Source organism: Mercenaria mercenaria, chromosome 2, assembly GCF_021730395.1.
Source record: "Mercenaria mercenaria strain notata chromosome 2, MADL_Memer_1, whole genome shotgun sequence".
In the NCBI taxonomy this organism is placed as follows: domain Eukaryota; kingdom Metazoa; phylum Mollusca; class Bivalvia; order Venerida; family Veneridae; genus Mercenaria; species Mercenaria mercenaria.
Window position 1 is genome coordinate 65,426,164 of NC_069362.1, and position 26,800 is coordinate 65,452,963.

Here is a 26,800-nt window from a genome sequence, read left to right on the forward strand (position 1 = left end):
CTTTTGAACCTAGGGCAATAAATTGTACAATTATGGTAGACATTATAAATCTGATATCACACGCCAAATATCAAGGCTCTAGCTATTATTAATTCAAAGAGGAAAAGTGACCACATCCCCTGGCAGCCATGTTTTTTGATGAATCGGAAAAATTTGAACAATCTTGGTAGAGGGTCACACAAGAACCATTTGTGCAAAATTATTCTAAAATTGGGCCAGCAGTTTCACAATAGAAGATTTTTAATGTTTCAAATATATCGCGGGCTTAGCGCAAAACGGTTGTAACTGCAATTTTGAAAATTTTACAGGAAGACAATAAAACTTAACAATTTTTTTAACTTTCATCATTCAAACCAAGTTTTATTGCATGGAAACCTATTTTTGCATTTTGTTTAACATATTATCAGCACTAGCTCTGTTCTTGCATTAAAAAAGAAATATTTGTTAAAATGTCAGTTACAGCCATTTTGCACTTAAATTGCAGAGATTTGGGGAAAATGTTTCAGTGCAAAACGGTTGTATCTGTCAGTTACAACTGTTTTGCACTTAAAATGTAGAGATTTTGGGAAAATATTTAAATGCAAAACGGTTGTATCTGAAATGAAAATGATGTTTTTTTTTCAATAATTTATGTGAATTTTTCAATTCTGAGTAATCAATATATTTTTTTATTTCAGATTTACTTACCTAACTACCAGTTAGTGCTGTTTTTGTTGACTAAACAATATGAATATGAAACACACCCATATTGTAACTTTAGTATTTTTATGCTGTGAAACAACCTTTGCAACAGAAATAAACATTTATAGCTATATTTAATTTAACTTAATTATATTAGCATAATTACGGTTAATATGATAGCTGATTAAAATTATATTTATCCAGAACCCATTTTTGCCTAGCATCAATCAAAAAGGGCATCTGCAAAGAGTGTACAATCTGATCAGATGACAAAGAATGTGGTGTGTAATCAGGATTTACACTGTTCCTATAGAAAAAGCTGCATTTGACAGATAAAAATAACTTTAATATATGTCAAATGGACTTATTAAATATATAAGGATGGAAGGGTCCAATAATCGCATTAATAAGTCAGTGCACTTTGATATTGAATCAACTGTTTTAAATTAATGCAATGATTTGTTTTTTATTCAATATTTGAAACAACAACATGCAAGTAGATCGTCTTTAAGACTGTAGGGATTTTTTTCTGTTGAAAAGCTTCATCTGCAATATAACATTTCAAAATCGAAAGTCTACACCCTTTAAATAAATCCTGGCTGTATTTCCAGAAATTTCTGGAAGTGGGTGTGTGTAGGAGGTTTGAAACAATGTGTGGGGTAGGTCTGGGGGTATAGGGGGCCTCCCCCAGAAAAATTGTTAAATCAAGAAGTTATTTCCTGCGATTTGGAGTTTATTTGAAAAGGTACTGATCCTTGGGGCACACTGCACTTCATCATTAAAGGTGTCAACAACTCAGAATCAACCACACAGTTTGATAGTGTCTTTTAGATATGATGACATCCATTCATGTGCTTTGTCTGTGACTCCAAATTGATATTCAAGTCTGTGTAACAGTGTGTGATGGTCATTCATGTCGAAAGCTGTAGACAGATAAGTAGCACAAAGACTTTTTAGATTTTTGGTCAAGAGATGTGAAGATACCATTCTGACACAGGTGAATGAAACTTTATATACACAGACTGCAGTCCCTCATATTGCTTAATTTCACTCAAGTGCCCCTGAAGATGCACATCTACTACCTTTTCTAAGATTTTTTTTAATGAAAGGGAGCTTAGACACAGGCTTTTGAGAATACTTGGTTCAAGACCTGGTTTCTTAAGCTGAGGTCTTATCCTTGCACTCTTAAATTCTTTTGGTATATAACATAATTCCATTGTTTGTTATCGATGGCAAGAGCTCATTAAAACATTTTTTTCAAAAGCCATGATGGTAAAGGGTCGAGTTCACGGAATTTGTTTGGAGATTTTGCATGATTTGTTTTACCTCTTCTGTTGTTGCAGCAGTTAAATCTATAAGACATTTTTCTACTTCTGATGCTCTGAACATGTAAAGTCTGCTAAATCGGAATCAGTCTGACTACGGGAAATAATGTCACTCCAAATGTTTTCGATTTATCAATGAAAGTCACTAAACTTCTGCGCAAGTTCCTTTGACGATGTGTTGGGGGCACAGGCAGCATCTTGACTGTCTCCTGGCGTTTGGTTATCTTGGCCAAACCTTTGTGGTCAGTGCCACATGACTTTACCTTATCAGAGAAGTTAAGTCTGGCCTGAATAAGGAATGTATTTATAGTAGCACATGGATGGTTGATTGTTAATGTTACATTTATTCCATTCGGCTCAAGCTTGCCTTTTTAATGTATAGCCCCATGAAGCTCGTCTGTAAACCACAAACAGCTAGGTCTGTGCCTTCTGGAAATGTATTTAGTACAAGGGACGCTGAGATACCTTGTCTGAAAGAACATACTTCAACAGAGCATTATAAGTTTCATAAAAAGAAACCATCTTCCAACCAGTGCTGGTTTTATGGCACAGGCATTGAAATGAATAAATCTAGTATAATAATAATAATAATGCCATAATGGTCTTGTGCCGTATTACCAGTATCGTCATAAAGACCTGGATCGATGACCTTGACACCCAGTATTATTCTGCTGCTATCCCTTGTTATAACAACATTTAATGTATGGCCATGGGCATGGGTAGGCCCAATCACATGTTGATGCATGCCACATGACTGAAGTACACTGGTAAATCTGACATCATCTCTATCGATATCTGATAGAATATCAAGATATTCATGTGTCCCACAATGATGACATCATTATTAACTGTAGCATATCTGCCCAGAAAAGCAGACCATGCATTCTTCCTATAGAAACATACTAGTTTGTAAACCATTTTGTTTCATTGGTGGTGACCTATATATCACTTTCACTTGTGCAGAAAATCCACTGATACTCAAATTACAATTCATGAGTTCAAATTGCTTAAAATCTTTGTCACAAGTAGATGCAATAACAGGAAAAGTATATTCAGATTTATGTATGAGAGCCACAGCTTCTCCAAGACTGCCACTGCACCATACAACATTTTAAACGAATAACCATTTGGTACAGTTTGAAATGTTTGTAAAAATATCTGAACCTTAATTGTGATTGTTTCAGTCAGTACTTGTAAATTATTCAAATGGTTCCTAAATTGATATCCCATACTGAGTTAACTCTATATGTACCCCCTCTTGTACTTCTGTATTTTAGTTTATAATAATTTGTTTTAGTTCAGTTGTGATGAAAGCTTCAAGTTTATTTGAACCACTCTCGAGTCCGCTTCCTGGAAAAACCAGTACAGGTGTCATATGAGAAGTCATGGTCGTGACCATGACCCTTGGATTGAGCAGACGACAACTTATCCACTAGACCACCACCCTGTATTTTGTAATATCTGTTTTATTGTACGGAAATGCAGGTAGATGGGCCTAGCATGCCGAAAAACCTCAAAGAATGGACTTTCAAAGTGAAAAATGCAAGCTTTGCTGAAAAAAAATAGTGTGTGTGATCTAATTCCCATTGATACGCCCTTGTATTTACTATGATGCTACCACATCTTGAATATAAATATATGGAGTAGGAGATATCTTTACAGTAGAAAGCTATATGTAATTGTTTTTCCAATGTCATATTATATTTACTTTTGTTCTGCATCAATATTTCGCTAAAATGTTAACAACTAAATAGGAACATAACTAATAAGGTGCAATAAACCAAGCTAGAATAGTTACATTGTAATATTTCCATTATTATGTATTACATATTGCATTAATTGGACCACCTCTAACACCCACCAGACAAACAAAACAAATGATGTCACTGGTGATGTCATCAACATAATTTAGTTCCCTTTTTACTTGTTTATAATACATTTTTGTGCAAAACAGTTGTAAGTGGCAGTTACAACCCTTTTGCACAAAAACAAAACCGCACTTGCAGATACAACCTTTTGGCAAAAAAAATAAAATAACACATAAATCTTCAGCATTCAAACCTAATATTTTACAGGATTATGTAGACATGCAAAATAGGTTGAAATATGTAAAAAAGTGATTTTTGTGAAAAATGTCAGTTACAACCGTTTTGCGCTAAGCCCGCGATATACATATAGGGAAAAGAGACCACGCCCTCTGGCGGCCATGTTTTTTGAGGAATCAAAATAATTTGAACAAATTTGGTAGAGGGTCACACAAGGACCATTTGTGTGAAATTATTTCAAAATCGGACGATCGGTTCAGGAGATGTCGTTTGAAGTTTTTTCTATTTTTAGCTCTGGCAGTCACTATGTGCAAACAAGCGGAACAACTTAGTAGAGGACCACCCAAGGAACATAATGGCCAAGTTTCGTCAAAATTCATTCAGTGGTTTTGAAGATGTCGTTTAAACACAAATGTTGATGACGGACAATTTGACGCACGCATGGACGGACGACGGACACAGCGTGATCACAATACCTCATCATGAGCACTTCATGCTAAGGTGAGCTAAAAAAAAACAATGTGAAATCATTAAATTCCAAGAGTACAATATTTTGTTATTTTGCAATTTTGTTGGGATAAGACTGTCAGGATTTCCATTTATCAAGATAAAAGAATTGAAACTAAGTTGCTTGTTCATGCAGACAATCCATGGGCCAATTCGTTTCACTCAACCCGGGCCACGCCAGTCACGTGGGCGGCAAGAAAAAAATCTCGCCGGTTTATTAATAAAACGAACATTTAGGCGTACGCCAGCCACGAGAGCTGCAAAAACAAACAAAAAGTAAAATAAATAAATTTCCAATTTATTATGATTTTCTCTTGCGGCCTTTTCCAAATAAGTTAGCAAATAGTTCTTGCAGCATGGTTCTACATTTACTGGTACTAACCCAAATATTCAAATGTTTACTCAATTTTGTATCGCGAAAATATATGATTTGCCGGTTAGCCTATCTCGCAAGACCGGCGCACTCGGCGTACGCCGGATAGACCCGGGCATAGCTGGCAAGCCAAACGAACGCCTAGCCGGTTGTACGCTGCGAAACGGCGTACGCCGCAAAAGTGAAACGAATTGACCCAATGAAAACAAGCTAATTCATTGAACTGTATAATCTTCCCTCAAACAGGATAAAGCTTCCACCCTTGAAGGAACATTCTCTCAATACAAAAAGCACTCAAATGCATTTCAATTTCAGTGTTTTTGAAAGCTACACATTTTAAATTATTGACTGAAAACTGCTATTCTATGTTTAGTAACAATGACCTTGACCATTTCTAATGAAATAAAATAATTGCTCTCTATGAAAGCTACCTGTTTACCAGGTTTGGTTTGCAAACCTCATTCCTATAAGACCTTAATCACGGAAATGGACAAAGAAATGTAAACGTACATGTACTCTAATTCAGTCAAATTTGAGGGGTCATCTCAACACTGTAACTTACTTGTTCAAGTTGTTGAACGTGCTTGTATATCAAGGATATATTGAGGGCTTTGTGCAAAAAGAAATTACTAGTATTTCGTATCTTCATTTTTTTTCTCTCCCTATCAAAATGCGCAGATTAAAGTTAGGAATGCTGTAAATTTCTCTCAATGGACTATGGTTTTCTGTAATTAAATAATAAGAAGGATAAAATCTTATAATGCTGATACATCTAGAAACAAGTATTTTAACGTCATGGTGGAAATAACGTTATTAGAGTTTCTAATTGTGACGTCACTGATGACGTCATTTATACGTGAAATACTGTATAACACTAAAAAACATCTTTTTGCTATAAAATAATAATAATAATGATAAAAAAGAAGACAATAACAATAACAACAAGAAAGGGGAAAAAATCTGCAATGGAAAAACTTTCCATTATTTACTTGATGATGATGGCCAAGTGGAAGGAAAAGTTATCTCTATCACATAACAAAATTTGTAAAGTTCACCGCTCACGAATACTGAGTATTTTTCGAAGGTCTGACATCTTGTCAGCATTCCTTTTTTTAAAGAAACTAAATATCTTACTAAAATGATTTTCTATCTATTTAAGGGTGTTTTTTTAACAACAACACTTTAAAGTTTGGAGATATGAAAACTATCTTGACAATTTCTTTATTGAATTTTAATAAGAGACGAGAGTCTATCCGGTAGATATAGTCCCTGAAGATTCATAACATGATTAGATCTACACAGTTTGGTGGTAAGAGGTATTTTGGACGAGTAAAATATAATTCAACATAAATGAAATATGTTGTAAGTACTAATGTACTGCACTTATCATGTGTCGCCTTCAGATTAACATTAATTAGAAAATATATGCGTGGGTCTCTGTAGTTTGATTATAAGCTACAGCGATGTGTCATGCATTACCAAATCTAATGAAACATACACTCTATAGAAGTTTTATAAACTACACTGCATGCTTAAAATCTCAAACTTTTAAGAATGCATCTAAGCAATCAACTTTTCATTCGATTTATCACTGATTTCAATGAAACGGTGGAAATTTCAAATTTTGTTCATTCCAGCGTAGTACAGATTTACATAATTTTGATAAGTATTCATTTGAGTGAATTATTAATCTTAATACCTGAATTTTACGGATGTTGGCGAAATAAATAGATGATCTTACATTAGTGAGTTCTTTAACTGAATTTATTCAACTAGTTAGTTAACATAATAAAACGCGAGGCTCGTGACAAGCATTTTATCTTTACATAAATAAGGCAAGTGTTTCTTCCTCGTTCTTATAATTAACAAAATATTACTAGAAATCATAACGTTTCAGCAAACTTGTCCAAAGTTTTCATCATAAATTTCAGCGTGTGTTTTGTGGCTCTAATCCATTTAGTTTAGGAAAACAGTACTATATGTGTTCTATGGACAATTCACTTTTTATAAAATCTTGTGACGTCATTACTGATAGTCTTAGTTATAAAATGGTACAAATATCTCAATTTGATTTAATCCTCTTTCTTGCATTCCAATAAGCACTTTTTATATAATTACACATTAAAATACACTTAAATAAAACTACGTTTATCCAAGTAAAGTTGCATGTCGTACAAGAATTCAGAAAAAGTTCCAAAATAGAAATTTCCTGGTTATAACTACATTGGGATTAGTTCGTTCTGGTCAACAACTTTTCAGACTGGCAAATTTCCAAGATAAATAGTATATAGAAAATGTATTTGGAGACCTAGCTTGGGATATTGTTTGGGGCGCTAGATTCAATGTCAAGATCAATATTGCTAAAAGCATTTTTTTTTTAATGTGACCTCTCAATGAATTTATATTAGAGTGAAACCTTGCCTACAGGTAGCTTCAAGAAAAACCCAAGACTTGAATTGTGTTTGCAGCCAGAAGGTTCAGTCTATATGTGCTGTACTTGAAAGACTCCAGTGTGTGCAGCGATCTTAGGTGCTAGCGCGGTCCAGAGTACATTTCACATTAGGAATTTTGAAGATTTGTGGTTAAAATCTCGATCAGAACTTTACTTTGTTTTAGCAGTGTTGATGGCATTAGGGTAAATACTGCCAAGGTCAAAATATAATACTAAAAATAGAAGAAAAATAATTCAGTAATTGGATCGTCGAGCAAAACAGATGGTTTCCAGTTTATAGCTGAAGTACACGAACTGTCGCCAAACTCTGTAGATAGCAAGCTTCTGTAGAAGCTAGTGGGACCACCTAAGTCAATGTCAAGGTCACCAATATTTAGAATAGAACAGGACAGAAGTTTATTCAATCAAGAAAATTCTATCAAGGTTATTCAATTTAGTTCACTTAAATACAGTATGATATAATCATGGTGTGATATTAATACTGAAATAGTAATATTTAAAACAGAAAACAAGAGGGCCTGAAGGCCCTGTATCGCTCACCTGACCTATTGACCTAAAGATCATCAAGATAGTTTCATTAAGATATGGTCATAAATGTGGCCTCTAAAGTGTTAACTAACTTTTCCTTTGATTTGACCTGGTGACCTAGTTTTTGACCCCATATGACTCAGATCTGAACTTGACCTAAAGAACATCAAGATTAACATTCTGACTAAGTTTCATGAAGATACAGTCATAAATGAGGCCTCTAAAGTGTTAACAAGCTTTTCCTTTGATTTGACAATTGATCTAGTTTTTGACCCCACCTGACCCAGATTTGAACATGACCTATAGATCATCAAGATTAACATTCTGACCAAGTTTCATGAAGATACAGTCATAAATGTGGCCTCTACAGTGTTAACAAGCTTTTCCTTTGATTTGACCTGGTGACCTAGTTTTTAACCCCAGATGACCCAATATCGAACTCGTCCAAGATTTTTATAAAGGTAACATTCTGACCAAGTTTCATTAAGATTGGGCCAAAATTGTGACCTCTAGAGTGTTAACAGTCAAATTGTTGACGACGGACGGACGACGACGGACGACAGACACAGTGAGGGCGCTCAGAAAAGCTCACCTTGAGCACTTTGTGCTCAGGTGAGCTAAAAATATCAGTGCAATAACTCGCTTTAAGACTGAAATATCACCACGAAGCTTACTAGGGTAGAAAGGCTTAGACTGTATCTGGGGCCGATCGAGGTATTTTAAATAGAAATAGACGAAAAACAGTATTCAGCCAACAACTTAAGCTTGGAGGGACATAATTATTATCCACCAAACATGGTATATAACATGCTTATATAAAGACCCAATTTGTGACTTTATTTGCGACGCTGTTGTTTATTGAAATTGATTAGTTTCGAATTTTATGTTTTGAGAAATCCCCCGGATTTTTACCAAAGTACAGAGTACGTTTACATTTAATCTCTGTGTCCGTTGTAAATGTCTATTAGTACCGCACAGTATTATGGAGTATTTATTTTTAGTAACATGTAAATAAACAATCAGTCCTTAGCAATCTCTTTTTAAATGGAAGATACTGAAAGTAAGATCAATAGTTGGCTTGATAGTGCAGTAGGTTGAGTGGCTAGATATGTAATCATTTTGTAGTACTAGATTTGATGGTTTGAACCTTGCATCTGTCATTGTTTTTTATTCTGCATTTAATTGATATACTTTGTATAAGTTTTTTTCCCTCTGATTTCTAATTTATTCACAAAAGCCTCAAAAACATTAAATCATATTAAAGATGAAGCTTATTCAAACATGACTATGTGTTAACAATGATATATATATGTAAGTAAAGAAATTAGAACTAGATTAACAGACTTTGTTGTTTCCGTTGAATCGTATTTAAAGAAACAAGAGGGCCATGATGGCCCTATACATCGCTCAACAGAGTTGATCTGGCCTACTGACCTACTTTTTGACCCCGCATGACCAAGAGTTGAACTTGACCTAAAGATCATCAAGACAAACATTCTGACTAAATTTTGTAAAGATTTTGTTACAACTGTGGCTTCTAGAGTGTTCATAAGCTTTTCCTTTGATCTGACCGGTGACCTAGTTTTTGACCCCATATGACCCCGATTTGAACTTGACCTATAGATTATCAAAACAAACATTCTGACTAATTCCCATGAGTTTCAAACTTAAATTGTGGTTAGAGAGTGTTGAAAAGAATTTCCTTTGATCTGGCCTAGTGACCGAGTTTTTTACCCAGATTCATACTTGACCTAGAAATGATGAAGACAAACATTCTGACCCAGTTTCATAAAGACTGAGTCACAAATGTGGCTTCTAAAATGTTCACAAGCTTTCCCTTTGATTTGACCAGGTGACCTTGTTTTTGAACCCAAATGATCCAGTTTCGAACTTGACCTAGAGATCATCAAGACTAACATTCTGATCATGTTTCATAAAGATTGGGTCAAAAATGTGGTCTCTCTAGAGTATTCACAAGCTTTTCCATTGATCTGACCTACTGACCTAGTTTCTGACCCCACATGACCCAGTTTCGAAGTTGACCTAGAGATCATCAAGACAAACATTCTGACCAAGTTTCATAAAGATTGGGTCAAAATGTGGTCTCTAGAGTGTTCATAAGCTTTTCCTTTGATCTGACCTACTGACCTAGTTTTTGACCCCACATGACCCGGTTTCGAATTTGACCTAGAGATTATCAAGACAAACATTCTGACCAAGTTTCATAAACATTGTGTCAAAAATGTGGCCTCTAGGGTGTTCACAAGGCAAATGTTGACGGACGACGGACGATGCACGTCGGACATGACCGGTCACAATAGCTCACCTTGAGCACTTTGTGCTCTGGTGAGCTAAATAGAAATCAAATAGTTTTCAAAATACATTTTTTCAGGTCCGGGAATTGAAATCCAAACGAAAAAGTACAACATGGATACCAATACCGCTCGGCCGAGGATTTACTATTTGCAGCTTAAACGTTGCGTACTGACTTTAATTTATGCTACTGTTTTGTTTGTTTACATTTCAAAGCACCTTATTACTGTGCGATACCTATAACTGAAGTTATCATGGGAAAACCATTTTTCTATGTTTAGCAACAATGATTTTGACCTTAAGCAACCCAAAATACATCTAAAAACATGGCCTCTATGCAAGTTTCTTAAATTACAAGTTTGAATGCAACACTCTTTTCCTTACTGAAGATTTTGAGCAGAACAAATTTTTGTTTTTCAGTAACGCAACCTTGACCTTGATCCCAGAACAAATACTGCGCATCAGTTTCTACAATTTTGGCCAGAATATCTCATAGCATACATGGACATTAAAAAGGCATGAAATCTGCAAAGAAATGCCCTATATACTAAGCATTATAAAAGTAACTAGAGCTTGTGGAACACGAAATGCCCCCCTTGAAGCATTCAGTAATTGCATAAAGAACAGAAATTATTAGGTCACTGTACACATGAGTTCTACTTTTCTGGGTCAGTGTGACCTTGACCTTTGACCTATTGATCTCAAAATCTATAAGGGTCGTCTGCTGAGTTTTTGTCCGGAAACCCTTTAACTGTTCTGGGTCACTGTGACCTTGACCTTTGGCCTACTGACTTCAAAATCAATAGGGGTCATCTGGTGGTCATGACCAACCTCCCTGTCAACTTTCATGATCCTAGGCCCAAACGTTTTTGAGTTATCAGCCGGAATTGTTTAACTGTTACAGGTCACCGTGACCTTGACCTTCGACCTACTGACCTCAAAATCAATAGGGGTCATCTGCTGTTCATGATCAACTTCCCTATCAACTTTCATGATCCTAGGCCCAAGCGTTCTCAAGTTATCATCGTAAAACTGTTTAACTGTTCCGGGTCACTGTGATCTTGACCTTTGGCCTACTGACCTCATAATCAATAGGGGTCATCAGCTGGTCATGATCAACCTCCCTGTCAACTTTCATGATCCTAGGCCTAAGCATTCTTGATTTAGCATCCAGAATTGTTTAACTGTTCCTGGTCCGGGGTCACTGTGACCTTGACCTTCGGCCTACTGACCTAAAAATCAACAGAGGTCATCTGCTGATCATGATCAACTTCCCTATATTAACTTTCATGATCCTAGGCCCAAGCGGTCTTGAGTTATTCGGAAACCGTTGAACTGTTCCGGGTCACTGTGACCTTGACCTTTGACCTACTGATCTCAAAATAAACAGGGGTCATCTGCTGTCATGACCAACCGCCCTATCAACTTTCATGATCCTAGGCCCAAGCGTTCTCAAGTTAACATCTGGAAACGGATTGTCTACATACCGACCGACCGACATCTGCAAAACAATATACCCCTCCTTCTTTGAAGGGGGGCATAATGAGGGCTAAACTCAAGCAATTACACTGATCTCATTTCCCAATTATGTTTTACATTATTACAGGTTAAAACAATATCTGAGATATAACTTTCGACGGCCAGAAAATGGAATACGAACTATTTATGTAATATATATATATATATATATACGTACACCCAATACAACCATCATTATCTTAACCACAGTACGGCTATACCTCAGTTTCAGTATATCATGCTACATAAACCAGCCTCACGTTCACAGAACATTTTTTAGTCTCAGCTGAGTCTGATAAGGATTTTTTTTAAAACTGCATGTTTAAAAATAAATGTTAAGAAAACTACTATTTTACTGACTATTCAGCACAGAAGACCATCTCAACTGGAGTTTGATCAAAAATTTATTTAAAATTTGCTGTCATAATTTCAGTCTTGAACTGATACAGAAAAATGTTATGTGAACATGGGGCCAGAACACTATTTCAAGTTTACAAGACAGTGGGATTCACAGGTTCTTAAAGTCTCTTCATGGAACATTTGAAGAGTTTTGTAACACTTTCTGGAAAGCAAAATAAATGCATTTAAAGTAAAATAAAAGTATTTAAAACAAAGGTATCTTAACAGGACAGAAACATTCAGGTATTGTTTACAGTTCGCCCAAGATGTTGTGCCAATGGAATTGCTCCATTTCGTTCAAATCTGGACATTCTATTTCATATACAGTTTTAATGGTGAACTGTAAGACAGTTATATGTTGAATACAGCAGTTTTAAGTGAGCGTAAGTGAAGCGAGAAATTAATATCTTAAAACTGCTGTATTCAACATATAACCTATACATGTCTGCCATCCCAAAAAAACTTATTCAACCAATAAAAATGAAATTATAACTTTTAACAAGATACTGTTATGGTCTTTATATTCCCTATAAATAAACACTCCTAGGGTAAAGGTGAGTGTTAATGCCCTATTTTTTTTTTTTTTTTTTTTTACATTTTCTTAACCGAATATAGACTATAAATACAACTTCTTATAAATAAATTTTTACAACTACAACAGTTCCATAGTGCTCTTATACACTTATGTTATTTACTTATGACTTAACTTTTTTTTCTTTTAAGAGAAGGAGAGGCCATTAATTAGGCAATATTATGGTATCTCAAATTACTTAAATTAATATTACTTCAATATATCACAGTGTGACTTAACATTATGATCAAACTGCATAAATAATTTATTTCTTATATTTGTTGAAAGGTAGCTAGTGAAAACTGTGCAAAACAAAGTGCAAGTGTCCAAAAATCACTCTATTTGTGAAAGTACAGTTTCTATACAAATAAAAACATGAAAAAAAAGTCTGTGAAACATGAGAATACCACTGCCTTGTAAATAATGAGCATTCAGTAGGATGACAAGCAATGAAATGTGTGCATACCATCATCAGCACCATATCTATAATAATAATCCTCCGTTGTTGAAGACAGCGCTGATGCTAAATGGGGAAAAAAATATTTACATCAACAGAAATATCTAAGTATTTCCTTCTTTACTTTAAAACTAATACAACCTAGTATTTAGGTAAAGTTTTAGTTAATTTAAACAAGAGGGCCATAGTGGCTCAAAGTCACTCACCTGACCATGACTATTTGACCTTGAATATATGAAAGACACTAGCTAAATCATAAATGGTAATATCTGAGTTTAGCATACAAAAACGTAAGACAGGTCAACTTTGCTGGAAGGCCATAAAATGATTCTACATACCAAGTTTGATGGGGACCCGTCAAACAGGTCATGACAACAACTGGTTAAAAGGTTTTCCTATTTTACCTCTAATGGGGTCCAAGTGACATCCATTTGAAAAAAGTTGGGATAGTGCCTTACGATGATGCTACAGACCAAGTGTTCATGAGAAGTCGTTTAAAGGTTTTTCTATTTTCAACTCTAGTGGCCCCTAAAAGGGACAAAGTGCCCCCATCCAGACAAAGTTGAGAAGGGACGCAAACCAGGTCTGGTGTAATTCTGAGCTGCAGTTTCAGAGAAGATGTACCGTATAACCCCGTTTAAACGCCCCCGGGGCGATGCATTTTACGAAAAATTTAATCCAAACAATGTCAGTAACTCGTATAAACGCCCCCGCTATTCATCCCAATTCATGCACTGACATAACCCGATACGTAATCATACTGGGAATCTGTGTAAAGTCGCGCGCTGAGTGACGTCATCCGAGTTAAATTCGATCAATACTGTAGCGTTTATAGCATGGCATATTCAGTACTTACACAAAGTAGATTTATTTGTGCCATGCCTGTTGACGTGTTTGAAAGTTTGTGTTAATAAAGTGTGTGTTTTTTTTAATTCATTTGTATTGTTATGGAATTGTTATTATCTGGATATTATTGTGTTGGATCTAGGACCAATTTTTGAAGGTAAGACTTTTTTATTTTCCCTAAAAAACGTGGGGGGGCATTAATACGGAGTTATACGGTATACAGCATAAGTAAAAATGTTGACAATGGATGCCAAACAGCTCGCCTCTACTAAAAGCTCACCATGAACTCCTAGTGCAGGTGAGCTAATAAAACATGTGCATTAATAACCACGTCAACTAATAAAACATGGGCTAATAAACAAATCGAAGAGTTTCATTCTAAACAAAACTTTCTGCTATGTAGCATTTTCAATGTGTTTCATTACACTCACTCATGCGTCGGCATAGGTGTCCCAATTTGGTTAAGTTTTTGTATGTAAGCTGGAATCTCAGCAACCACTAATGGGAATGGATTGCAACTTCACACACTTGTTCACTGTCATGTTCTGACATGTAATGCACAGGTTACATAACTCTACCTTGCATTTTTACAAAATTATGTACCTTTTTTGACTTAGCAGCTTTTGGTTAAGTTTTTGTATGTATCTCAGTACCCGCTAATGGGAATGGATTGAAACTTCATACAATTGTCCATTGTTATGAACTGTGATATGCATTTTTATTATTCCCCCTTTTCAACTTTTATTTCATTCAACTGACAAAGCTGTTGAATAGTCGAGCATTGCTGTCCTCCAACAGTTTGTTTGTTTTGGGTTTAACGCTGTTTTTCAACAGTATTTCAGTCATGTAAAGGCAGGCAGTTAACCTAACCAGTGTTCCTTGATTCTGTACCAGTACAAACCTGTTCTCCGCAAGTAACTGCCAACTTCTCCACATGAATTATCAGTGGTGGAGGACGAATGATTTCAGACACAATGTCTTTTATCAAATCGTCAAAGAGACAGCTTGTTATTTTAAACTATGTAAATAAACAATAATGTTTGTGTGCTTTCTAGTTTAAAACAAAATATACAAAAATTGGCTTGTTAGAGCAGAGAATAAGTACAAGGCAATGTAATGTTGCACAATGGGCAACAGACCATCTACCTCTACAAATAGCTCATCCTGAACAAAGTTCTGATTTTGATAAACACTAATATTTCAATTCTGGGCCAGATTCTAAACCAAAGTGATGAAAAATATTATTTTCAAAGTTTAAGTTATCTAAAACAGGCTTAACATAAAAATACCTCACTAAACAGTTAAGTATTCAAGTATTTGTTCAACTAGATGTGTGTCAACTGTAATATGGTTTAATGACTCAGGTTAAACAATTTTTAACAACACAAAATTTTAAGAACCGTATGTGTATTTTTCACTTAGTTGGCCATATATTTTGAGTTTCAAGTCATTATCTTATATAGTACCAAAATTATGTCCAGAAAACGAAGTTTGTAAAAATATTTAAGTATAAAAGGGGCATAATTCAGTCAAAAATACAAACCAGAGTTATGGGGATTGTTACCATACATGCAGATTGTTAGAAACGTATTACATTTCTAATTTGAATTTACGTCTTTATCGCCTTTTGTAACGTGCTTTTACGCGACGTCCAAACATTGACGTCGACGTCATCATTTTCTGTTGTTATTGTTTTGAACGTCGCTTCCGTTAGCGCAAACATATATTTCAATTCAGGAACTTGATGTAAAACTTGGTAAAGATAAAAAATCGGTAAGATTTATCGAACTGAAATTGAGTGTTTTGTTTTTAAAAGGTTGCTTATTAAATATTTGCACTTGAATACTATTTAGCGTATTTAAGAAATTTAATTAGAGATATTTGCGTAAGAAATGTAACTGTCGCTTTGAATATATTGTTGAATATATGTTTTTACCTGTGATTTAAATATACTTTTTATTATATGTATAACTGTTTGTAATTTCAGAGAATCGCTACGCTACGCTAGAGAATAAAATTGTAAAGTGAATCAGCGCATACTGTATGTTGTGTAAACGAAGAAGATGGCTACCGGAATGAATCCATTCCGACGCACGAGGGATTTGACAGCGCAAAACGTGCGCGCACAGCCCAGTTGTCACAGATGACGAAATTATACAATGAAATAGAACGACACATGATCTCGCACGACAATGAAGAAACTGTCAAAACTTTATACAGTAAAATATGTGAGCGATTTGAACAATTTAAAGCTGCTCATTTACGATGTTTTGGATGTGTGCTCAGACTCTGAAGTATCTAAATTAGAAATGAACTATGAAAGCTGTTATAAGAAATTTGTTGAATTCCGGGAAAGATTTTCACAGTGGATTTCTTCTGAGAAAACGCCTGATGATAATAATGATGCCTGTTCTTCAGTCAGCCATGTTAGTTCATCTTCAACAGTGTCCTCGCGCTCCAGATTAAGAAGCGCGAAAGCTAAACGTTTAATTGCGGAACATAAAATTAAAATGTTAAATAAAAAGCAAGAATTAGAGCGCGTACGCGTAGAACTACAAATGAAACAACAATTACTAGATCAACAGTCTGAACTTGAAGAAGTGCAATTAGAAGAATCAGTATGGCAACAAGCTGTACAGGAAGAGAATGGAGTGAACTTAGAAGTCCAGTCTCAGACAACAGTACAACATTCTACTTCCGGTGAAACAACTTCTGTCACTGGAAATGTGACAGGTACAGACAGTGATTATATTCTTCTGCCTAAAACCCATACGACAGCAAGTACGTTTTCTACCGGAAGGAATATAAATTATAATGATATGTGTAGCAGTGCACGTGATCACGGGCATAATCAAGATGAGGCTAAGAGTGCGCATTCTATAAACAATACGAACTCCGAGGTTAGTGTTTCTACAATAGACATAGCGTTCCAGAAACTTGCATCTACACTTCAGGAAGGGTTCAATCTTCCGAAACCGGAATTACCGACATTTAGCGGCAAGCCAACTGAATATTGTAAGTTCGTCAAAAACTTCGAAACTAATATCGAAAGTAAAATTACCGATGATAGACTTAGGTTGAGCTATTTAATACAGTACTGTTACGGTGAAGCAAAGTGTTGTATTGAAGATTGTGTTTTGTTGGAACCCAGTGAAGGATACAGGCGCGCACGTGACATCTTGTTCTCACGTTATGGAAGGCCGCACGTGATCGCTAGAACATATATTGAAAAGTTGGTATACGGTCCACAGATAGCAGCATCTGATACAGACGAACTATCAAAATTGGCATTAGAAATGCAAAGGTGTGAAATAACTTTATCGCAACTAGGATATAATTCGGATGTACATAATTCTGAAAACTTGAGGCGAATTGTGAAACGGTTGCCTATGCATCTGAGAGTGAAATGGGTTGATATAGCACATGTAATTAACGAATCTGGCAGGGAAGTACATTTTACCGACTTAGTGAAATTCGTTGATGAGAAATCACGTGTTGCCAGTTCAATGTATGGAATCGATCTCATTAAAGAAAATCGAACAGCGAAGTCAACTTCCGGTAAACCGCACGGTACAAAGCCTGTAAAAGATGTAACTACATTGACCACACACAGTAATACTGATCAAAGAAGAAATGAAAGAAAGTGCCGTTGTTGCCATGGTAACTGCCTGGATGTATCTGTATGTAGCAAATTTAAATCGATGAGTCTAAATGAGAGAAAAGAACTGGTGCAAAAATTCAAGTTGTGTTACAATTGTTTGAAAGGCAACCATTCATCTAGCAACTGCAGAAAACCAAAGTCATGTACGGTACCCGGTTGCGAACTGAAACATAATATGTTGTTACATAGTTGGAGCAGACCCAATCATGAATCTTCGGCGTCACAAGCTGTGACTTGTGCATCTGTGAAGAACTCAAATGTGAAGAACTGTTTAGGAATTATACCAGTTATTGTGAATGCCAAAAATGGAAATTCCTGTCAAACATACGCTCTGTTAGATGACGGTGCAGATAAAACCTTATGTGATGAGAGGTTGTTACAGTCCTTGAACGTCACAAGTAAACCTGTTACATTCAATATTTCAACGGTAAACTCAACAAGTAGTACCATTCACGGACAGGAAATAGATCTTACTGTAATGGCGGTGGACGAAAACAGAAATGAAGAAGTGCCACTTTCCAAGGTGTGGTCAGTGAAGGAGCTTCCAATCTCAACAAGATCCGCAGCAGTAAATGTTGACTTAAAGAAATTACCCTACTTATCAGATATAGACATACCCCAAATTGACACAAACAATGTTATTCTACTGATCGGTACAGATTCTCCAGCTGCACATATTCCACTCGAAGTGCGTTCAGGAAACATTGATCAACCGTACGCCGTGCGATCACGGTTAGGATGGGCAGTACGTGGTCCAGTTCAAGACACTTGGGCACCTAATACCGTTAATGTCCACTTTGAACAATCCAGAGACGTGTTACTGCAACAGCAACTGGAAAGAATGTGGAATACAGAATTTAATGATAGATCATTGAATGAAAAGTACTCTATGTCTGTTGAAGACAAACATGCTCTGCAGATTATGGAATCATCTCTTACCCATGAAGATGGTCACTACAAAATTGGATTACCATGGAGGAAGGAGAATGCATCCTTGCCGAACAACATAGCTCTTGCCCAAGTACGCCTACAGCAACTGAAACGTAAACTGTCACGTGACCCGGAATTACATAAAATGTATACAACATCCCTGAATGATTATGTTGAGAAAGGATACGCAGAAGAGGTGAAAGATGGCCTTGAAAATATTTCTAGACGTACATGGTACTTACCACACCATCCCGTAACAAATGTGAACAAGCCAGGCAAAGTACGTGTAGTTTTCGAGTGCTGCTAAGTACCACGGCATTTCACTGAACAGCCAATTACTGCAAGGACCGGACTTAATGAACAGTTTAGTAGGAGTTCTCATACGATTTAGGAAAGAGAAGGTAGCTCTAGCTGCAGATATCGAAGCAATGTTTCACCAGGTGCGTGTTACGGAAGAAGACTGTGATGCTTTAAGATTTCTATGGTGGCCTGGTGGTGACATCACACAGCAGCCAAAGTGCTATCGTATGAAGGTACATTTGTTTGGAGCTACATCATCACCCAGTTGTGCAGCATATGCCTTAAAGCGTACTGCAACCGACAATGCCCGTTTATTTGGAAAGGAAGTGGTTTCTACAGTAGAACGAGATTTTTATGTCGATGATTGTCTGAAATCTGTAGAAACGGATGATAAAGCTATCAAGCTGGCTACAGATCTGCAAACATTAATGAAGTTAGGCGGATTCCGACTTACGAAGTGGTTAAGTAACAGTAGGGCTGTACTGAACGCTATTCCAGAATCTGAATTCGCACCATCTGTCGTCAATCTGAGCCTAGACGAAACTTTACCGTGTAATCGGGCACTTGGTGTGCAATGGAATGTTAACGACGACAGAATCCAGATTAAAGTCAAGCTGTCTGATAAGCCACTCACGAGACGCGGCATTCTGTCAGTTGTAAGTTCAATATACGACCCACTGGGACTCGTCTCGCCCGTAACACTTCAAGCTAAAGCTATAATACAGAGCCTGTGCAGACTGAAGATCGGCTGGGATGACCAGATACCACAGAGCATCAACAATGAATGGCATACCTGGTTATCAACCTTACCTTGTCTGGAGAATGTGTCTGTAAACCGCTGTTTCCGACCAAGTGACTGTGTTAAATCTACGAAACTGCATATATTTAGTGATGGATCCGAAACCGCCTATGGAGCCTGTGCTTACCTTCGATTTGTTGATACCTATGACAATGTAACATGTTCTCTAGTCATAGGAAAATCTCGTTTAGCCCCGATCAAACAGATGTCTATACCACGTCTTAAGTTATCCGGAGCTGTTGTCGCTTGCCGTATTTATGCGATGTTGTCCGATGAACTAGATATAAAGATTGATCAAGTTACCTTCTGGACTGATTCCATGATTGTATTAGGATACATAAAGAACGTATCAAAACGGTTCAAGACATTCGTTGGCAATAGACTCAGCATTATACATAATACTACCTCACCAGACCTGTGGCGCCATACTGACACAAAGTTGAATCCCGCAGATATAGCTTCAAGAGGCATACATGCGAATGACACTAAGAATCTACATATTTGGCTAAATGGACCAGATTTTCTAAGAAAAGATCATACTCAGTGGACACAGAATCAGCTTGCACCTGAAGTAACCGACGATGATACAGAAGTGAAGAGAGAAGTCAAGATAAACATCACAATGACTAATAGAAGTCTAGATGATATCATTGATCGCTACTCAAGTTGGACTAAACTTAGAAGAGCAGTCGCGTGGTTACTTAGATACAAGGTATTTTGCAGACAGAAATACTTAAATCACGAACTTGACATGGAAAAAGGAAACTTAACATTAGCGGAAATCCAGAAAGCAGAACATGAATTATTGATACATGTACAACAGGACACATTCGCAAATGAGATGAACAACTTGAAACAATTCAAGCCAGTCAGAACTGATAGCAGCATTGCATCTCTAAACCCCAAAATGTGTGACAAACTAATCCGAGTACGAGGACGTATACAATCTAGAAACCTGAGTAAATGTCCCATTATACTACCAAGCAAGCACACTATAACAAAATTAATAATTCGACATATTCATGAGAATAACGGTCATGCCGGAAAACAACAGGTACTTGCAATCTCGCGTGAGAAGTACTGGATAGTTCAAGGACTGAGTGCTGTAAAAGGTGTAGTGAGAAGTTGCATGGTGTGCAGACGACAACACTCCCCCCTGCTACAACAACAGATGGCGCCTCTTCTTGAAGAGCAGACGACACCAGATGAACCCCCTTTCACTTACGTTGGAATAGATTACTTTGGTCCACTGATTGTTAAAGAAGGTCGCACACATGTGAAAAGATATGGCTGTCTTTTTACCTGTCTTTCAACTAGAGCGGTACACCTGGAGGTCTGTCATAGTTCGACAACTAACTCCTTCGTCGCAGCATTTCAACGCTTTACCTGTTGCAGAGGATATCCAAAGAAGGTGTATAGTGACAATGGCACGAATCTTGTAGGTGGCGATCGTCAGCTGCGACAGTCGATACAAGAATGGAATTCTTCAGCAATAGGGAAATATATGACACAAAAGGAAATAGAATGGCACTTTAACCCGCCTCAGGCGAGTCATAGAGGAGGAGCCTGGGAAAGGATGATTCGTTCCACACAAACAATTTTAAAAGCGTTGGTCAGGCAACAATTGCTCACAGATGAACAATTAGTTACGCTGATGACAGAAACTGAAAGAATCCTGAACGATAGACCAATAACCAAGGTTAGCGATGATCCTGAAGACATGTCTGCCCTCACACCAAATATGCTACTACTAATGAAGACTAACAGTAGTATTCCAAGGGGAATATATAATAAGAATGACACATATGTAAAACGATGGTGGAAGCAGGTGCAATATCTCTCTAACGTTTTCTGGAGAAGATGGATACGAGAATACTTACCAGCTATACAACAGAGACAAAAATGGCAAAGAAAAACCACAGATTTACGTGTAGGTGATATTGTGCTAGTGTTTGACGAAAGTACCACAAGAGGAAAATGGCCATTGGGAAGAATTGTAAAAACAAACAAAAGCCGTGATGGACATGTACGAAGCTGCATTGTAAAGTATAAAAATACACAAACAGTGAAACCAATTACTAAGTTGTGCCTACTTGAAAGTTCAGCTTAAGTTTAAGAGTACGAATGATCTGTGTATGAACAATCCGGGCAATTTGTAAGTCGAATTTATCAGCTGCCGTTTTTACATGAAGTTACATAGACACTTTTTCAGAAGTGACGCTGATATCATGAAAGAAATATACTTGTAAATATTCCAAAGAGGATAAATTACAGCATTTAAATGAAAGTAGTGCGCTTTCAAGTCAAAAGACTGTGCTAGGGTATTTATTCGAAAAGCATAATTATCAAGACTGTTAATGATACTACATTAATTTGTAACATACATGTTTATGATAAATTTGAATTCTGTTATGAAATCTGGAAATTTCATGGCGTGGACTGTTAGAAACGTATTACATTTCTAATTTGAATTTACGTCTTTATCGCCTTTTGTAACGTGCTTTTACGCGAAGTCCAAACATTGACGTTGACGTCATCATTTTCTGTTGTTATTGTTTTGAACGTCGCTTCCGTTAGTGCAAACATATATTTCAATTCAGGAACTTGATGTAAAACTTGGTAAAGATCAAAAATCGGTAAGATTTATCGAATTGAAATTGAGTGTTTTGTTTTTAAAAGGTTGCTTATTAAATATTTGCACTTGAATACTATTTAGCGTATTTAAGAAATCTAATTAGAGATATTTGCGTAAGAAATGTAACTGTCGCTTTGAATATATTGTTGAATATATGTTTTTACCTGTGATTTAAATATACTTTTTATTACATGTATAATTGTTTGTAATTTCAGAGAATCGCTACGCTACGCTAGAGAATAAAATTGTAAAGTGAATCAGCGCATACTCGTTTTTTACTGTGGTATCCAAGTTCCCGAACACAGATGATGATGATAAAGATACATTTTAAGTTTCAAGTCTTCATCTTATATTGCATTAAAGTAGTATCCATAAAGAAAGACTGCAAAAAAGTTTAAGTACAAAAGGGGCATAATTCTGTCAAAAACACAATTAAAGTTATGGGGTATGTAGCCACACATGCAGATGATTATAAACAAATACATTTAATTTCAAGTCATTATCTTTTAAAGTACCAAAGATTTGTCTAAAAATGAAGCTTTCGAAAAAATTTAACATGAAAATAATTCAAAGTATAACTCCTTGGTGGCCTTGACCTTGGCCCACATACTACACATACTTTGTATGCATGCTGGACAATGTTTATGTGAACTTAAAGTATGATATAAGCAAAAGTAACAAAGATATGACAGAAAAACAAAGGTTGCCGAAAAACTTTAACCTTAAAAATAACCTAAGTATAAGACCTTGGTGACCTTGACCTTGGGTATAATGTATTGTTTGTATACTGGACAATGTTTATGTGAAGTTACAGTTATATAAGCAATAGTAACAAAGATATGACAGAAAAACAAAGGTTGCCGAAAAACTTTAACCAAGAAGGGTCATGCCGACGCCAACGCTGACACCGGGGCGAGTAGTATAGCCCCCCCTATTCTCCGAATAGTGGAGCTAAAAAGCAATAGGGGTCATTTATTGACCATACAGAATCATTCTATTAAGCTTCAAGTCCTTTAGAAATGGGAAACTGCATTTCTCAAATGCACTGTGATCTTGACCTTTGATCTACTGACCCCAGAAACAATACGGGTCTACTTACCTGCAATGAAAATATAATATCAACAATATGCAGGATACGGATAAGGTTTAACTTAAGAGCTAGTTAAGAGTAGTTTATTTCGTCAAATAATTACAAAGGGAAAATAGTGTTAGGACACAATGTACTGCACTAACTGTAAATCAACATCAAAGTAACTAAAGATGACATATATTAAACATTGCACATTTCATCAATATTTGTATCAACCTGACTGACACTGATATTGAAGCTATAAAGAAAGATTTTGTGAACAAAACATCCCAATAATGTAATATTATATCTGCAAAACTTCCTGAATGGGTTGTTACTTTGCAATCCATATATTTTACTACAAAAATAGCAAAACAGACTAACTTTTACTGGGCTCTACTGAACTAGCCTTAAAAGCCTGTGATTAATATGAGTAGTATAAACGTTCAAGACTGTCCAGGGGTGTGGAATTCCTATGTCCGACTTGTCCGACTCAGGACTTTTTGACGGCGGACAAGTGAATTTTCGCATTCCATTTGTCCGCGGAAAAAAGGAAAAAATAATTTAGAAACGCTGAACAGTGCTTCCAATTTATGGAGTTAATAAAAGAATTTGACGTACAAAAACGAATGTTTCATCCGCCGAGGGCCTCTTGATTTCTCCAGTTTTGGAAAAACCATACTGCGTCTAAATTTAGCATTTCTTTCTCTGTGTTTTGATTGGTTACTGTCACGATCTCGCGTGATTTTTGCACACGATAACTCGGCGAATAGAAACCGGAAACGTAAACAATTATCACAAAGTTTTGGACAAATTCGTTGTTACAACCTCGTCTGCCAACAAAAATGGAAGTCAGCAGTTAAAGCACAAAGAGCTCGCTAGTACGAGTCAGGAAGTTTCATGTTTTCTAACTGTAACAGTCAGAAGGTTTCATGCTTTCTCACATGATTTCGCATGGCATGATGGGCAGTCTTCCAGGTATTTCTGTTAAATGTCTGACTGCCTCGCGGACAATTTATTTATTTATTTGGGTTTTACGGCGCACCAACACAGTACAGGTTATATGGCGCCAAACATGACTACAAATTTTGGTTTCACATCTCATTTACATTGAAATAAAAACATGAGGTATGGAATCAAAATTTGTATACCTGCTGGAATCACAGAGTTACAGCAAAACCAAGTGTTAAGACCCTATTAGTTGCCTCTTACGATCATGCAAGGGTAAGGCAGTGGTTCCAATTCTTTTCATACATAGATCGTCCCAGAACCACATGGGGCGCCTCGCGGACGAACACAAGCTAAAGTGCCGAAAGCTTAATTTTTGTAAACAGCTACAGTATTACATTTTATTGTGTTTGCGTTTGTTAATACTTGTAAATTATTTTCCAAAATAAAGAATTATTTGCATGCTTAAATGTTGAAAATCCGGGCAAGTAAGTTTTGACTGCGGACAAGTAGATTTTTCATTCTCATTTGTCCCTGGACAAGTGAAAAAATTTGGGATTTCCACACCCCTGCTGTCAAGGTCTCTTAAGAAAGAACAGTTTTACACCAATCTACTAAGCTTTCTACTACATGAAAGTTATCTTACCTGTAGCTGTTACTCTATCATCTTGGGTCTGCTCCTGTGCTGGCTGTACTGACACGGGCATAGTTCCAGCTGGTTGTTGTGCTGGCTGTCCTGACTCGGGCATAGTTCCAGCAGGTTGCTGTGCTGGCTGTCCTGACTCGGGCAAAGTTCCAGCCGGTTGCTGTGCTGGCTGTCCTGACTCGGGCAAAGTTCCAGCCGGTTGCTGTGCTGGCTGTCCTGACTCGGGCAAAGTTCCAGCCGGTTGCTGTGCTGGCTGTCCTGACTCGGGCAAAGTTCCAGCCGGTTGCTGTGCTGGCTGTCCTGACTCGGGCAAAGTTCCAGCCGGTTGCTGTGCTGGCTGTCCTGACTCGGGCAAAGTTCCAGCCGGTTGCTGTGCTGGCTGTCCTGACTCGGGCAAAGTTCCAGCCGGTTGCTGTGCTGGCTGTCCTGACTCCGGCAAAGTTCCAGCCGGTTGCTGTGCTGGCTGTCCTGACTCCGGCAAAGTTCCAGCCGGTTGCTGTGCTGGCTGTCCTGACTCGGGCATAGTTCCAGCCGGCTGCTGTGCTGGCTGTCCTGACTCGGGCATAGTTCCAGCCGGCTGCTGTGCTGGCTGTCCCGACTCGGGCAAAGTTCCAGCAGGCTGTTGTGCTGGCTGACCCGACTCGGGCATAGTTCCAGCCGGCTGTTGTGCTGGCTGTCCCGACTCGGGCAAAGTTCCAGCAGGCTGTTGTGCTGGCTGACCCGACTCGGGCATAGTTCCAGCCGGCTGTTGTGCTGGCTGTCCCGACTCGGGCATAGTTCCAGCCGGCTGTTGTGCTGGCTGTCCCGACTCGGGCAAAGTTCCAGCAGGCTGTTGTGCTGGCTGTCCTGACTCGGGCAAAGTTCCAGCCGGCTGTTGCCCTGGCTGTCCTGACTCGGGCAAAGTTCCAGCCGGCTGTTGCGCTGGCTGTCCTGACTCGGGCAAAGTTCCAGCCGGCTGTTGCGCTGGCTGTCCTGACTCGGGCAAAGTTCCAGCCGGCTGTTGTGCTGGCTGTCCTGACTCGGGCAAAGTTCCAGCCGGCTGTTGTGCTGGCTGTCCTGACTCGGGCAAAGTTCCAGCAGGCTGTTGTGCTGGCTGTCCTGACTCAGGCAAAGTTCCAGCCGGTTGTTGCGCTGGCTGTCCAGACCCAGAAATAGCTACGGAAGGCTGCTGTGCTGGCTGTTGTGACCCAGTTAAACTTGATCTACCAGCTGAAAGCATACAAACAAACCGGACCTGGATAACAACAAGGTGAACATTCTGACCAATTATCATGAAGATGCATTGAAAAATATGGCCTCTTGGGAGGTCACAAGGATTTTCTATTTTTAGACCTACTGACCTAGTTTTGGAACGCACGTGACCCAGTTTCGAACTTGATCTAGATATCATCAAGATGAACATTCAGACCAATTTTCATGAAGATCCATTGAAAAATATGGCCTCTAGGGAAGTCACAAGGTTTTTCTACTTTTAGACCAAATGACCTAGTTTTTGACCGCACTTGACCCACTTTCAAACTTGACCTAGATATCAACAAGGTGAACATTCTGACCAATTTTCATGAAGATCCATTGAAAAATATGGTCTCTTAGAGAGGTCACTAGGTTTTTCTGTTTTTAGACCAAATGACCTAGTTTTTGACCGCATGTGACCCACTTTCAAACTTGACTTAGATATCATCAAGGTGAACATTCAGACCAACTTTCATGAAGATCCATTGAAAAATATGGCCTCTAGAGAGGTCACAAGGTTTTTCTATTTTTAGACATAAAGACCTAGTTTTTGACCGCACGTGA

At 37.5% G+C, this 26,800-nt stretch overlaps 1 protein-coding gene across 6 annotated transcripts in view; it reads right to left on the minus strand.

Annotated features, from left to right (window-relative positions):
* LOC128555184 (trans-Golgi network integral membrane protein 2-like) overlaps positions 1-26,800 on the minus strand; it is a 59,588-nt gene that overhangs the window by 20,145 nt on the left and 12,643 nt on the right. For 2 of the 6 annotated variants that reach the window (XM_053536781.1, XM_053536780.1), the window contains exons 3-4: positions 25,004-26,212; positions 13,179-13,235 (exon numbers count right to left, since the gene is read on the minus strand). In XM_053536781.1, the coding sequence (XP_053392756.1) occupies positions 13,179-13,235; positions 25,004-26,212 (1,266 nt within the window). The remainder of the gene's footprint in view (positions 1-13,178; positions 13,236-25,003; positions 26,213-26,800) is intronic. The other 4 variants (XM_053536783.1, XM_053536782.1, XM_053536785.1 and 1 more) reach the window with 3 other exon arrangements.